At 32.6% G+C, this 15,925-nt stretch overlaps 1 protein-coding gene across 1 annotated transcript in view; it reads right to left on the minus strand.

Annotated features, from left to right (window-relative positions):
• Positions 1-15,925, minus strand: part of DMD (dystrophin) — a 2,251,240-nt gene that overhangs the window by 1,396,926 nt on the left and 838,389 nt on the right. The window contains exon 22 of the mRNA XM_032756167.2: positions 1,827-1,972. Coding sequence (XP_032612058.2) covers positions 1,827-1,972 — 146 coding nt within the window. The remainder of the gene's footprint in view (positions 1-1,826; positions 1,973-15,925) is intronic.

Below are 15,925 nucleotides of genomic sequence, written 5' to 3' on the forward strand. Positions count from 1 at the left end.
CTCCACCTAAATTTTTATAACATTATTATTTTAAAAATTTTCCAAACTCTGGGCTTCCTCACATTTTTTGAACATTTTACTGTATGTGGTTTTTATTTTGGTGTAACTCTGGAGGAAATGTTCATACCTTTTTGTTAGTTAATACATTTCCCAATAATATTTATGAACAATTATTTTCTATCCTATCTTTTTGAGTGGAAATAGTCTCTTCTGCTCATCTAATTGCTTTTCTTGTGTGTTTTCTCCACTCTTATTTTTGCACATTTTTATTCTTATGTTTAAAAGTTTACTAGTTCTATTAGGCCACACATTTTTCCAAATAGACTTTGGAATCATTATGCCAAGCATTAAAAACCACAACAAAAGGAAACAAAAAAGGTTAAACAGCTACCATTTGGTATTGTAGTAGAATAAATATCTAAATAGGACAATATATAATGAAACTTGTTTAAATATATTTTTCTTTGAATATATTACTTCAAAAAAATATTTAATTATCCAAAAGATTCTATATGATAAAGTTAAAATTTAAATTTTTAAACATTTTTCTTAAAATGCACATATTATCTCAGCTTCTAAATATAACTAATACGTTTTCATGTCTTCAGAAGTAAAAAGTTATTGAATATATGATGTAGTATTTTAAAATTCGTAGGAAAAGGGCCGGGTGCAGTGGCTCAGGCCTGTAATCCCACCACTTTGGGAGGCTGAGGCAGGCGGATCATCTGAGGTCAGGAGTTTGAGACCAGCCTGGCCAAAATGGTGAAACCCCATCTCTACTTTAAAAATACAAAAATTAGCCAGGAGTGATGGCACGCACCCATAATCCCAGCTACTCAGGAGGCTAAGGCAGGAGAATCACTTGAACCCGGGAGGTGTAGGTTGCAGTGAGCTGAGATAGCACCACTGCACTCCAGCCTGGGCAACAAGAATGAAACTCCACCTAAAAATAAAGTAGGAAAAGTATTCTAAAATCTCTTACGAATTATTTCTTTCACTTCCCATATTAATACATCTTTACTGATATAAGGATGTTAAAAAAATGTAGCTATTAGAATTCAAATATCTCATTATATTACATAAAATTAATGTTTAAATTTAAACTAATTTTATAAATATAGCCAGCCCTCTATATTTGTGGATTCTGAACCAGTGGAGTCAGTCAACTACTAATAGATAACATTTTAAAAAAATAATTACATCCGTACTAAACATGTAAGACTTTTTCATTGTCACTACTTCCTAAATAATACAGTATAACACCTATTTTCATAATATTTACATTGTATTAGGCATTATAAGTAATCCAGAGATGAGTTAAAGTATATGGGAGGATGTGCATAAGTTATATGCAAATATTACACCATTCATATCAAGGACTTGAACATCTGTGAATTCTATTATTCATAGGAGTTCCTGGAACCAATTCCCCATGGATACGAAGGGATGACTGTACACTGATTTTACCCATCAGTTTGAGAATGTGATAGGAGTTACAAATAAAGAAGCAAAGGTGGGGAATAAAACAATGGTTTTTCTAATAATCAAAATCAATACATCTGAAAATGCATGCTAAATTAAAAATATATTTCATAAATAGATCATACAATTGTTGTAAAAAACAGCACGTATATATGCCCGTATACATATATACATAGATAGAGTATATGCATAAATAATACTGTAAAGTCTCATTTTCATTTCCTCAATGGGCAAACTACCATACTTGCCAGAATTACTTAAATTCTAATATTATTTAAAGGTCATATCAATGTGAATGCTTGATAAGCATGCTTTACTGTTTTGACATTCAAATATTCACAGACCTGCAATTCCCCGAGTCTCTGCTCCATGATTTCATAGTCGGTGACACTAAGTTGAGGTATGGAGAGTTTGGTTTCTGACTGCTGTACCCATGTCCTGATGGCACTCATTGTCTCCTGATAGCGCATGGGTGGCAAAGTGTCAAAAACTTTATCAAAAGGGAAAAAAGAATGAGAATCACTTAATTGTTTCACACTTTGCCATGTTTTCCTAAATTGTCAGCAAACTCAATTATATTACTAGTTTCAAATATTAACAAAATTAGAAAATCTGAAAAATATATTTAATATCATTATGAAGATACATTCCTGCTACATTTGTAATATGCCAGGGACCTTACATATATTACATTAAATTCACAAATCAGCCTGTAAAATCTATATTGTTCAATTCCTTTTATAAGGTCAGGAAACAGAAAAACAGAGAAGCTACGTAATTTGCTAAAGGTGATACAGATGGTATTTGCAGAAATTGAGCAGAGTCCAATTGTATCTGATATTGAAAGGCTACCCTCTCTCAGTGTTATCATTTGCCTTTGGAAAAAAATAGTATCATTATCCAAAGCCCTTGATTTTTAAATTATATCATGTCATGTCTAATTTTACCAAAACAAAACCCATTAATGCATGCTTAGTATATGTATCAAGAACTCTAGTAATAATCCCATAAATACTATCATTCTTAATTCTTATAATAAACCTGTGAGATATATACGTTGTTAATCCCAATTGCAATTGAGAAAACAGGCTATTAAAGAGGCATATGTGTGCGTGTGTATGTATATACTTTTATATGTATAATTATAATATATAAGTATATTAGGAAAAGTATTATATAGAGATATACAGTATGTGTATACACACAAGCTTATATGTTTTAAAGTACATGTGTGTATACGTATATATATGAAATGTGACTTAAGCAGCTACACGGACTATGCTGAAAGAGATTAGACACAAGATTGAGAACGCTGCAGAGAACTGTAAGCCATAAAAAGGACTTAACAATATTTTAGGGATAATCCAAAGGAAATTCTAGAATTAAAAATACAATAAGTGAAAAATAAGAACTAGGTGCATGGGTTTAACGCAAATTTCACAGGGGTAAATAGAGAATTACTAAACCTTAAGATTCAGAAGTAAATACCTGGAATGAAACATGGAGACACAAAAAGATAGAAAACACAGTAAAATGGTCTAATATACATGCATCCCGGAATGTGGCAGAAGCCATATTTAAACAGATAATGGCTAACAATGTTTTTAAATACATAAAATCACAATAAAAAGTCCTGGTTTATATCACCACATCTAATAACGTTATCTAAATCATATTATTTTAATTGCTGGGATATGAATGTCATTTAAATAAACCAATTCCTTCTACACTAAATGAGAAGAATATAGGAAAGTATTTTGCATGTATTTAATGTAGTATTCAGATGGTTCCGATAATTTTAGAGTGTGTTGGCAATGGATACTGAAATGTTAGAAATGGATAATTTTATTCAATATACTTATATTGCATTTATTTGGGAACTCATAAAAAAGAGATTATATTTAATCTGAGCACTTCTGATTTCTTATTGAAAGATATTTGTGGTACTTATATTCTCACTGTTTCAATTTATATAAATAACATGTTTCTCTATTAACCAGATACATTTATTTTTTATTTTTCCATAAGTTTTTGGGGGTAAAGGTGGTATTTGGTTACATGAGTAAGTTCTTTAGTGGTGATTTGTGAGATTTTGGTGCACCCATCACCTGAGCAGTATACACTGTACCTTATTTGTAGTCTCTTATCTCTCCCCCCACCACCCTTCCCCACAAGTTCCCAAAGTCCATTGTATCATTCTAATGCCTGTGCGTCCTCATAAATTATCTCCCACGTATCAATGAGAACATACGATATTTGGTTTTCCATTCCTGAGTTACTTCACTTAGAATAATAGTCTCCAATCTCATTCAGGTCACTGCAAATGCTGTTAATTCATTCATTTTTATGACTGAGTAGTATTCCATCATATATACATACGTACATATACACACACACACACACATATATAAACATACACACACACACACACACACACACACACACACACACTCACCAGTTTCTCTAACCACTCATTCAGTGATGGGCATTTGGATTGGTTCTAGGATTGTACGGGTGTGAATTGTGCTGCTATAAACATGCATGTGCAAGTATCTTTTTTGAAAAATGACTTCTTTTCCTCTGGGTAGATACCCAGTAATGGGATTGCTGGATCAAGCGGTAGTTCTACTTTTAGTTATTTAAGGAATCTGCATACTGTTTTCCGTAGTGGCTGTACTTGCTTATATCCCCATCAGCCGTGTAGAAGTGTTCCCTGATCACCACATCCATGCCACAATGTACGTTTTTTCATTTTTTTTATTATGGTCATTCTTGCAAGAGCAAGGTGGTATCACATGGTGGTTTTGATTTGCATTTCCCTGATCATTCATAATGTTAGCATTTTTTCATATGTTTGTTGGCCATTTGCATATCTCCTTTTGAGAACTGTCTATTCGTGTCCTTAGCCCACTTTTTGATGGGATTGTATTTTTCTCACTGATTTGAGTTTGTTGCAAATTCTGGATATTAGTCATTTGTCAGATGTATAGATTGTGAAGATTTTTCTCCCACTCTGTGGGTTTTCTGTTTGCTCTGCTGACTGTTACTTTTGCCGTGCAAAAGCTTTCTAGTTTAAATTAGGTCCCAGCTATTTATCTTTGTTTTTACTGCATTTGCTTTTGGGTTCTTGGTCATGAAATCCTTGCCTAAGCCAATGTCTGGAAAGTTTTTTCCAATGTTATCTTCTAGAATTTTTATAGTTTCAGGTCTTACGTTTAAGTCTTTAATTCATCTTTAGTTGGTTTTTGTATAAGGTGAGAGATGACGAGCCAATTTCAGTCTCCTACATGTGGCTAGCCAATTATCCCAGCACCATTTGTTCAAAAGGGTGTCCTTTCCTCACTTTATGTTTTCATTTGCTTTGCTGAAGATCAGTTTGCGTAAGTATTTTAGTTTATTTCTGGGTTCTCTATTCTGTTCCATTGGTCTATGTGCCTATATTTATACCAGTACCATGCTGTTTTGGTGACTATGGCCTTATAGTATAGTTTGTAATCATGTAGTGTGATGCCTCCAGATTTGTTCTTTTTACTTAGTCTTGCTTTGGCTGTGCAGGCTCCTTTTTGGTTCCATATGAATTTTAGAATCTTTTTTTCTAATTCTGTGAAGAATGATACTGGTATTTTGATGGAGATTGCATTGAATTTGTAGATTGCTTTTGGCAGTATGGTCATTTTCACAATATTGATTCTACCCATCCATGAGCATGGGATGTGTTTTCACTTGTTTGTGTCATCTATGATTTCTTTCAGCAGTGTTTGGTAGTTTTCCTTGGAGAGGCCTTTCGACTCCTTGGTTAGGTATATCCCTAAGTTTTGTTGTTGTTCTTGTTGTTTTATTTTATTTTTTGCAACTATTGTAAAAGGGGTTGAGTTCTTGATTTGATTCTCTGCTTGGTCGTTGTTGGTATATAGAAGAGCTACTGATTTTTGTACATTAATCTTATATCTGGAAACTTTGCTGAATTATTTATCAGTTCTAGAAGCTTTCTGGAGGAATCTTTAGGGTTTTGAAGGTAAATGATCATATAGTCAGCAATCACTGACAGTTTGACTTCCTCTTTACCGATTTGGATGCCCTTTATTTCTTTCTCTTGTCTGACTGCTTTGTCTAGGACTTCTAGTACTATGTTGAAGAGGAGTGGCAAGAGTGGCAGATGCATTTATGTGAATGCTAGATGATTAAATGCTAGATGATTATTAATAAACAAAGTCCAAAAGGGACCTTATAAATAGCAGTGAAGTAAAGGGGTATTTAATTACAATGAAGCAAATGATTGTGTCTGAGATGTCATTTCAGCAAAGATCTAGAAGGAGAGGGGACTATGGGCAGACACAAGGCGGTATGTTGGATGAATCATAAGCTTCATAAAAATTGGTTTAATTGAACTTGAACATGTCTCCTCTTTAACTTCTTTCTGGTCTTTCTGTTTAATGAAAACTGAAACACTTCAGTCTCTGAATTATTGATCTTTTTCTGTATAACTTCTGATCGGTATACAGGTAAAAGACTTGAGGTCCCCCCACTGAAAGCTAAACCAAAATTCCACTCTGCTCTGACAGAAGACAGAACTAACATGTAAAAGTGGAAAGTGCAGAAAAAAATTATCCCCAAAAACTATGGAGATGATACAGGCCATCAGAAAACAACGAAGAAATGAGCTAACTGAGCTACATATTCTCAAAGATTAGTTTACTGACCATTAAAATATCAGCTATATTTTTGAAAATTATACAATAAGGTAACAAAGATTGTTCATATACATCTTTTTTTCTTTGGCACAGGGTCTTTTTCTGTCACCCAGGCAGGACTGCAGTGGTGCAATCATGGCTCACTGAAGCCTCGACTTCCCAGGCTTGACTGATTCTCCCATCTCAGCCTCCCGAGTAGCTAGGACTACAGACACGTGCCACCATGCCAGCTTATTTTTTTCTTTCTTTCTTTTTTTTTTTTTTTTTGAAGATATGAGGTTTCCCTATGTTGCCCAGGCTGGTCTAAAATTCCTGTACTGAAGCTATCCTCTGCCTCAGCCTTGTAAAGTGTTGAGATTACAGGTGTGAGCCACTGCACCTGGCCTTTACATACATCTTAAATATGATTAAAATTACCTGCCTTTTGCAATATGTTTATGCTGTCATTATTCACATATTCACAGAATTCATTAACTACATTATTTTTAACAATGAAAATGTATGTTTAATATGTTTAAATAGAAAATATCAAATTTACATCAAATTTGAAGTCACTGAGAAGTCAATATTTTCCTCAGAATCTTAAGCACTGGTTATATTATAAACTTTAAATTTTATCATAGTCTTAAGTCAAAGCTCATAGTTTTCATTCAATCCATTCTCCAGCACCTAAAAAAATTGAGGCTGAGTGATCATCTGTCAACTACTTCAGAGTGCCAAAGATGAACAACATTCAGGGGATGAGATCCTTTCATTTGCTACTAGTCTTCTATTCAAGAAAACTTTACGATTTTTATTGCATGTATCTACACTAAATGGTCCAACAACTGAATCTCACAGAAATCACTTCATATTGGTAAACTATAATTAAAATACGCATATTTTTAATTCCTCCTTGCATTCCAACCCTCATCCTAATTTTGTATTAAATTCATTTCAAACTGATCATTTCAAAAAATCTAATCTCTTGGAAATTCTTTTGTAGCTTTAAGAAATAAACTTCCAAAGATTGGTTTGGGAACTTGTACATCTAATATAGTTTCTGAGGCAAGCTGGAAAAAAAAATACACACCTACTAACATAAATATCACAATTTCTTTTTCTGATTTTCTTATGTAGAATATAATGACACTATGTAATGACAGCAATAATTACTATCAAGGTTCAGGAAATGCTTGACGATTTGCAACGGTATAGAGTATCTAATTTAAACCATGCATGCCAGGGAATGCCAGTGAAGAATTCTAAATCTGTTTCAGATAAGAAGAAAGAAAAAGTCTTACACAGAAGCTAATGTACCCAAGGGCAAACACAATATGAGCTGCCCCACCTACTGGTTGGCAAGATATCTGTAGATGCTGCCCTTGTGATCCCAACATAGGAGCAGAAATAGACCAGCTCGATGTAGGGAAATTCACTTTTTTTCCTTTTATGTAGAAATAGAGATTAATAATCCAACAGATAAGTTTATCTTTACTGACAGCAATAAGACAATAAACATATCCAATCTAATAACCTACCATCTTAAAAGACCTCGACAGTTCTACCGACATCATTAGACTCAGCACAGACTCAGAAAAAATATGGCCTGAAGATTTAATATTTAGCTAATATATGGCTTATAAATATGTAACTTTTATCTCAAAAGAAAGTATTCCTATGATAGTTTCTACTATTCTGTTGCAAAAGCACCATTTTTAAAATGCAGATATCTTTTTATTTTTATTAGTGAAATATATTCAACAAAATGAAAATTAATATAAGAGATTGCAAGCTTGGAAGCACGTGCTGTAATTTATTGGGAAAATAAAAATTAAGGGCTCCTATCCTGCACTACTGTTTATCTTGAAAAGTAAAAAAAAAAATTCCATTAATATCTAGACATTTAATATAGCCATGTGAGGGATGGAAGTTATAAAGTATAGGCAAACTGACATCTAAAATTATAGAAAAAGGAATATAGAAAAGAAGTCGTCCGCACCTTCTGTTTAAAAACTGCCTGTCTTTAACTCTTAAAAGAGGGAGGGGCTAAAGGGAAAAAGAAGAGAGAAAAAGGAAGAGGACAGCAAAGGACAGGCCAAGAGAGGCAAAGCAAGATTATTCTGTTATAAACAAAAGAGCTAAGTATGAAATTACATGCTACATTTTCTAATATACATGAGTCTATGTCAAGGGCAAAGCACTTTAACTGGAAAGCAAACAGAGACACACATTGAAAATTCTGAAGGACATAAATATCATGATAAAGAGACATCAGAGCAATCGGTTACATATAACACTTCACTGAAAAAAAAATCTCTCCTCTTAAAAAACAGAACTAATCAGAAAATAGGCACTTAAGCATCAGAGAATGTAGAGTAGAGAGAAGGAAGACAAAACTGTGCCAACCAATAAGGTAGCAACCGGCTACGCATCCGTTAACCACTTGAAATGTGGCCAGTTTGAGTTGAGATGCTTTGTACATATAAAGACACACCAGATATTGGACAGTTCATATAAAAAGAATGTAAACATATTTCTACATTTTAAAATTTTGATTCTATGATGAAACAATATTTTGAAACGACTTTTACCTGTTCATCTGTTAATGTGGTTTATAGAATGTTTAAAATTAAATATATTGCTCACATTATTTTTCTGTTGGATAGGGCTTAGATAGAAGCTGGAAAAGGCTCCCATGTAATCCATTTGGGGAGAGCAAGAGATGATATGTTAGTAGCCTTAATATTGACAGCATTTAGAAACATTAGAAGTCCTGTTGTGAATACGAAATCGAGTCCAACTTGAATTCCCCATCACTACCTGTGGGAGAAAAAATGGACTGCACATGTGTGTAGAAGCTGAACTAATGACATATATCTACTTCGGAAAAATGCTCAACTTGAGCCTTTAATTCCATGCCAACCAGATCCCACCTTTTTCCTATTCCCCATGGTCAATCTAAAGTCAAGGAGATAATGCAATCAGCAAAGGCACCAAACTTTATTAAATAACATAGACCATGACAAAAGTAAGCATTTCTCTAAAACGTGAACACTGACAATGGTGTCAAGAAATAAGACAGGACCCATGATATATGATGATTAATATACTAGATATGGTCCGTCAGATTATTAGAAGTACAACGAAGTCTGAGTATAACTTGAATTGCTAATGTCAACATATAAGTTGTTTCCTTAGTTTGAAATACAAGGATCTTTCTGATTGGGAATTCAATCAACATTTTAGCCCGATTTCCTAACACAATCAAAATTCTATCCTCAAATCAAAATACGCCTTTTAATTACTTCACGCCTTTTTGCTTATGCCACTTGCTCTGCTGAAAGTCCCTGATGCTCAGGCTCCATTCTCACAACGGGCACCAGGTGTGGTCTGACATGAATGCAGTAGATGGGTTTATAGGAATTTTACCTAAGATCACCTTAAAATTTGTTTTAAAAGTCATAAAACCCCAATAAACCAACTGAAATTGGGGACATTTTCATAAATACTTCCCTATTATTCACCTCCTGGACAACTGATTTATTTTCCAGATCAGTGGCATTTTTCTAAACCACTTTGTGTAAGTATAAACTACCACACTACAGAAATACTTATTAGAATGTAAGAGTTTTTTCTTTTGCTGAATTTTCCCTCTTTTTGTAAAAGTAGCTCTATCCACTTAGCAATCCTATTTTCAAAATATCCTGTTAAACTATTTCATATTTAACTAACAAATAATAATTCCGTGTATTTATGGGGTATAATGTGATGTTTTGATCTATGTATGCATTGTAAAAGATTCACTCTGGTTAATTAACATAATAATCACCTCCACCAATTTATCTTTTTTTGTGATGAGGATATTAAAATCTATTCTCTTACCAATTTTGAAATATAGATTTTTATTAACTGTGTCCACCACACAGTACGAGAGATCGCTACAATTTATTCCTCCAGTCTAACTGAAACTTTCTAGCCTTTGATCGACACTTTCCCTTTCCCAACCTTCCTCTTCCCCCCAGTATCTGCTAACTACCTTTCTATTCTGTTTCTATAATTTAACTTTTTTTGGATTTCTCACATAAGTGAGATCATATAGTATTTGTCTTTCTTTGCATGGCTCATTTCAGCTAGCGTAATGTCCGCCAGTGCCACCTACATGGTGGCAAATGACAGAAATGCCTTCCTTTTAAAGACTTTATAGTGTTTCATTGTCTATATATATCACATATAGACATGGGAATATATATATATCACTATATATATATCAGTATATATCACTATATATATATCAGTATATATATATTGCTATATATATCAGTATATATATATATATCACTATATATATGATGATATATATCACATTTTCTGTATCCATTCATTCTGTGATTGACATTTAGGTTGTTTCGATATCTTGCCTGTGATGAATAATGCTCAAATTGATATGGCATGGGCAACAAAAGCAAAAATAGACAAATTAGATTGCATCAAACTAAAAAGCTTCTGCACAGGAAAGGAAACTATTAACAGAGTGAAGAGGCAGCTCACAGATCAAGAAAAAATATTTGCAAACCAAGTATCTGGTAAGGGGTTAATATCCAAAATATACAGAAAACTCAAACAACTCAACAGCAAGAAAACAAATAATCTGATTTTAAAATGGGCAAGGGATATGAACAGACATTTCTCTAAATAAGAGGCACCAAGGGCCAACAGATATGTGAAAAAATGCTCGACATCTCTAAACATCAGAAAAATGTCAAAACCACAATGATGTGTCACCTTACACATGTTAAAATTAGAACGGCAACTTTGAAAATGATGAAAGATAAATGTTGGAGAGGCTGTGGAGAAAAGTACACTTATACACTGTGGGTGGGAATGTAAATTAGTACAGCCATTTTGGAAAATAGTATGAGGTTCCTGTCACATAAATTTAATATATATATGTGTGTGTGTATACATATGTCTATATGTGTATATATACAATACGTATATATGTATATATATGTGTATATATGTATATATACGCATATGTAAATATACACATATAGACATATATATACACACACACATATATAAAATTTATGTGACAGGAACTTCATACGCAATGTGTATATACGTGTATGTGTACATACACTATATATATACAATATGTATATATACAACACGTATATATGTATATATACATATATTGTATATATACAACACGTATATATGTATATATACATATGTTATATATATAAAAACGTATATACGTATATGTACATGTACAATATGTATATAGTATGTACGTACATATACAATATGTATATATCTATATAGTATAGATGTATACAATATGTATCTAGTATAGATGTATATATACAATATGTAAATATGTATAGATGTATATATACAATATGTAAATATGTGTATATGTATATATGCAATATGTAAATGTGTGTATATGTATATATACAATATGTATATATGTGCATATGTATATATACAATATGTATACATGTATATATACACATGTGTATACATATATATATACAATATGTGTATGTGTATATATGTGCGCAACATGTGTATATACGTATATATACGCAACATGTGTATATACACATATATACGCAACATGTGTATATACATACATATATATGCAACATGTGTATATACACACATACATACATATATATGTATAGCTTTAACTATGCATTTAGCGAGTTTTCCCGTGATTCTTGAGGTCAGGGAACAATTCTTGTATCTCACAATAAGCAAATAGCTTGCTTAAATAAATATGTCTGCTATACTTCCTCTTGATGTTATTGATAAACATAACACAATTTTTGAAAGGAACATTTACAAACAGTTTATCTAGTTTCTGGAGTGAAGGAGCAATGCAATAGAGTATGTGTCTAGTGGAACCACACATTCCTTTGCATATATGTATTAAAAATAAAATTTTAAAATAAAAAATTTAAAATTTTAATAAAGTAAATTAGGTCAATTTTCTGAACTGCAGCTAGAAGAGTTACTTCACATCAAACTTTGTTTTAATTCCCAGTCTCAGCATCCTAACAGGGACAGGTAGAGACTAACCATAGAGCTTGAAATTATGGCCATGGAGAGCATCCTTACTGGCTACCCTTAAATTTTTCTTCTACTGTCTCTGTAAGAGGTAAAAGTTATTTTCTTTCAATTCTGGCAAGAACATCTTCCCCGCTACACCTCCCCAGATAATCGCCTCTTCCAGGGTTGAAATGATTTTTCTTTATCTTATCACAACTGTAGTTTAAGATTCAATGGACTGCCCTCTGCGTGGCTATACTTTCCACAAGTCTTTCTGCTTCTCCTCAGACTTGTATTGCATTTTTTCCTCACATACCAGCTACAGGGTGACTTTTTAAAAAATACAACTAAGGTTACTTCATTTCCTCAATTGAAATTCTTTTGGAAATGTCAACTGCTCTTAAAATGCAAATCTCTTACAGAAGTTTATGGGGGCCTTGAGCAATTCTACCCTCATCTTGTCCTAATCTTTCCTTGATTTGTTACATTCCAGCCTTTCTGGCCTCCTTTATGTCTTTTGGACATGTCAAGCCCTCATTCTTCACCTTTGGCTATTTGTGTTTCTTTTCATTTCTCCTAATGTCCTTTCTCCAACTTATCACATAGCTGGCACCTGCCCATTCTCCAGGTTTGATTCTAACATCGTCTCCCCAGAATCACGGTTCCAGACCCCAAAGTAATTATAATCTGCAATAATATTCAAATATTCAATTTTATTATCTTTCTTTCAATAAGCTCCATGAAGACATATTGCTCTTGATTTTCTCCACCAAATATACTACCCAGTGCCCAGTACTTTTACGGCATATACCAGGTGTTCAAAAATATTTCTTAAATTTATTAGTGAATAAGTGAGCAAGACACTCTTCTGAAAGCAATCTAATGGTGGAGAACAGAAGATAATAATTTTTGAAACTTTAGAAAAGCCAAAACACTGGCTTTGTCATATGTAATACTGTCACTTTCTCCATTTTTGCAAAACTAAACCAAACCAACAAAATCCCTAATAATTATGTTGACATGATTTCCACATTGTTAATGAAATAAACTCAAATTATATCACCAATGTTTTTCCTTATTTACATTTAGAAATAAGGTTTCATTTTTTCTTTGTTGAAACAATTAACTACAACAGACTAGATGCTGTGTTTCTATATTCGTCTAGCATATAACATGAGTTTACTGGTTTTCAGTTTCTAGAAAAGTATTTTACCAACTGTCATGGGAAACAATTCCGCACCCTCATCCTGCCAGACCTAGGCAACCACTAATCTTATTTCTGCCTGTACAGATTTGCCGGTTGTGGCCATTTTATATCAAGAGACTCATATAACATATGAACTTTTGTGACTGGCTTCCTTCACTTAGCATAATGTCTTCAAGGGTAATCCATGCTGTAGCATGTATCAGTACTTCCTCCCTTTTTATTACTCAGTAACATTGCCTTGTATGGATGTGCCCATTTTCTTCATATAGTCATCACTGGATGGACATTTGGGTTTATTCTACGTTTTGGCTATTATGAATAATGTTGTTATGAACATTCATGTATACAATCTAGCTCTTATAGCATCCCATATCCATCCTTTTAGTTATTCAAGCCCCATTAGCTTACCTGTGACATAGGTGTAATAACAAATACTCAATGTGTTTCTCTCTGAGGGTTAGGTAAAATGATGTATAAATTAGTTATGCATAGAGTAAAAATTACTTTGAAAATAGAATTTTATCTTTTTATATTATTTTCTCCTATCACTTATATCAGATAACAACTACCAGTTCCTTATACCATTTTCCAACACTGGAAGTGTATCTTAAAAGCCAGGTTGTTGTGTGAAAAAGCAAGTTTAAAAAAATAAAGAGGAAATAAAAGTCAGTATGGATGCCTAGGCACTTCTGTTATCTCTTATTTCCTGCATACTTAATATGTCCAAAGTACTGTGGAGTTATACAAGAAATGAGATTTACTCCCTGGTGCCAGTTTGAGTATAATGCATACACATGTGCAATTATTTGAAATAATTTCAAATTAACAAAATAAACTGCTATGCAATTTCATATGCTACATTTTTCATTCCCTATATATATATATTCCATATTTAATTAAAGGGTTATTTATTAATCTAGACAAGCATTCCAAAAGGGTGAATAGTAACATTAAAGATGTGTTGCTAAAGTAGAAATGGGGACAATTTATTTAAATATAAAAGCAGTGAAAAAGTTAGGAAGTTTTATAAACAATCATCATTTGTAGGTATGAAATTTAAAAGAGAGAAGACAGATGATAGGGATGGATGGATGGATAGCTGTATGAATAGAGACTATATATTATTACGTATTTATATCGTAACATCATAGACAAATCTCAGTTACCAAACATTGCTGTTCTGTAAATCTTTAAAGTAAATGATAAAAAGTTGAACTTTAATATGATTAAGAGGTATACGCAGATTAAAGTAAATTTCCAGTGAAATGGCTCCTTTGCCCAACAATTATTGCATAGCCACTAAATGTATTTAACTTTAAGAGGGGGTTATGTATGTAAGGACAAGTGAAAATACATTATTGTTAAATAGGTCAATGTTTGAAAATCTAGGACATTTAAAATATTTTCCCAAATTGATTTTACAGAGGCACAGCAACAAGTATACTGCAATCCACTAGAGGGAGCTGATATTATTTATAAAGTTTTACTTCCTGTACAGGAAAATAAACCCCTTAGCAAAAACGATTCTGAAGTAAAAAAAAAAAAAAAAAAAAAAAAGTATCCTTAGCTTTATTTAGTTCATTTCATTTTTGTAAAAAAGAAAAGCTGGGAAATGAGAAAAGCTTTGTGTATCACTACATTAATTCTGGAAATGGTATTATATGGTGAATTATTTAAATATTTACAAAGAAAAGGAATAGGATAATGTATTTTCCAACTAATTAAAGTTTTAGTAGAAAACAAACACATGTTCCTGTGCTTCTCATAACAAATTTGGGGCAGAGATTTTTTCAGAAAAATACTTTTATCTTAATGCCTTCAAACCCAATTGTACTCACTAATTCTTTATGTGTGCACATGAACACATATATGCATGCATATAGTCCTGAATCAAAAACCCATTTACTATTTCATAAAGGTGGTCATTAGTCTGTCTCTGAAAAGAATTTTTGTCTTAAAATTAAGTTGATGAGTAGAGATATTTTGGAGCAGATACTATGTATTAACATCATCTTATTAAAGCAATTCAGGAAGAGACAAAAGAAACATCTTGAAAAATTTGCTAGTCACATGGTATGAATTTGCATAATTGCTCCACTTTTATCTTGTATCATCAAAGGAAAAAATAGGATTTATGTAATTATAGTGATCCAGTAGTAAAATGTAGCCCAAAGAATAATTTGTCCTTTGCTGAGTTTCAGTTGCCACATGTATGCTAAAGCTATAATACTCTTCAGATAAATTGACAGAAGTATTAGAAGATGCCTAGCAAATATCCTTGCACATACAGCGAGCCAGACTTAATGAAAATGTATTCATATGACCTCAACTGCTCTTTTATTTTCTTCTATATTCAAAACATATGATTTTGAAATCTACAATACACCAAGGAGAAGCTATTCCCATACAAAACATGTTTTGTTTCTCAAAGTCACAAAATTATTATCAGCACAAAAAACTCTAAAGACAGCTTATCTGTTACAACTGTATTTCGTTACTTGTTAAT

Source organism: Hylobates moloch, unplaced genomic scaffold, assembly GCF_009828535.3.
Source record: "Hylobates moloch isolate HMO894 unplaced genomic scaffold, HMol_V3 SCAFFOLD_7, whole genome shotgun sequence".
NCBI lineage: Eukaryota > Metazoa > Chordata > Mammalia > Primates > Hylobatidae > Hylobates > Hylobates moloch.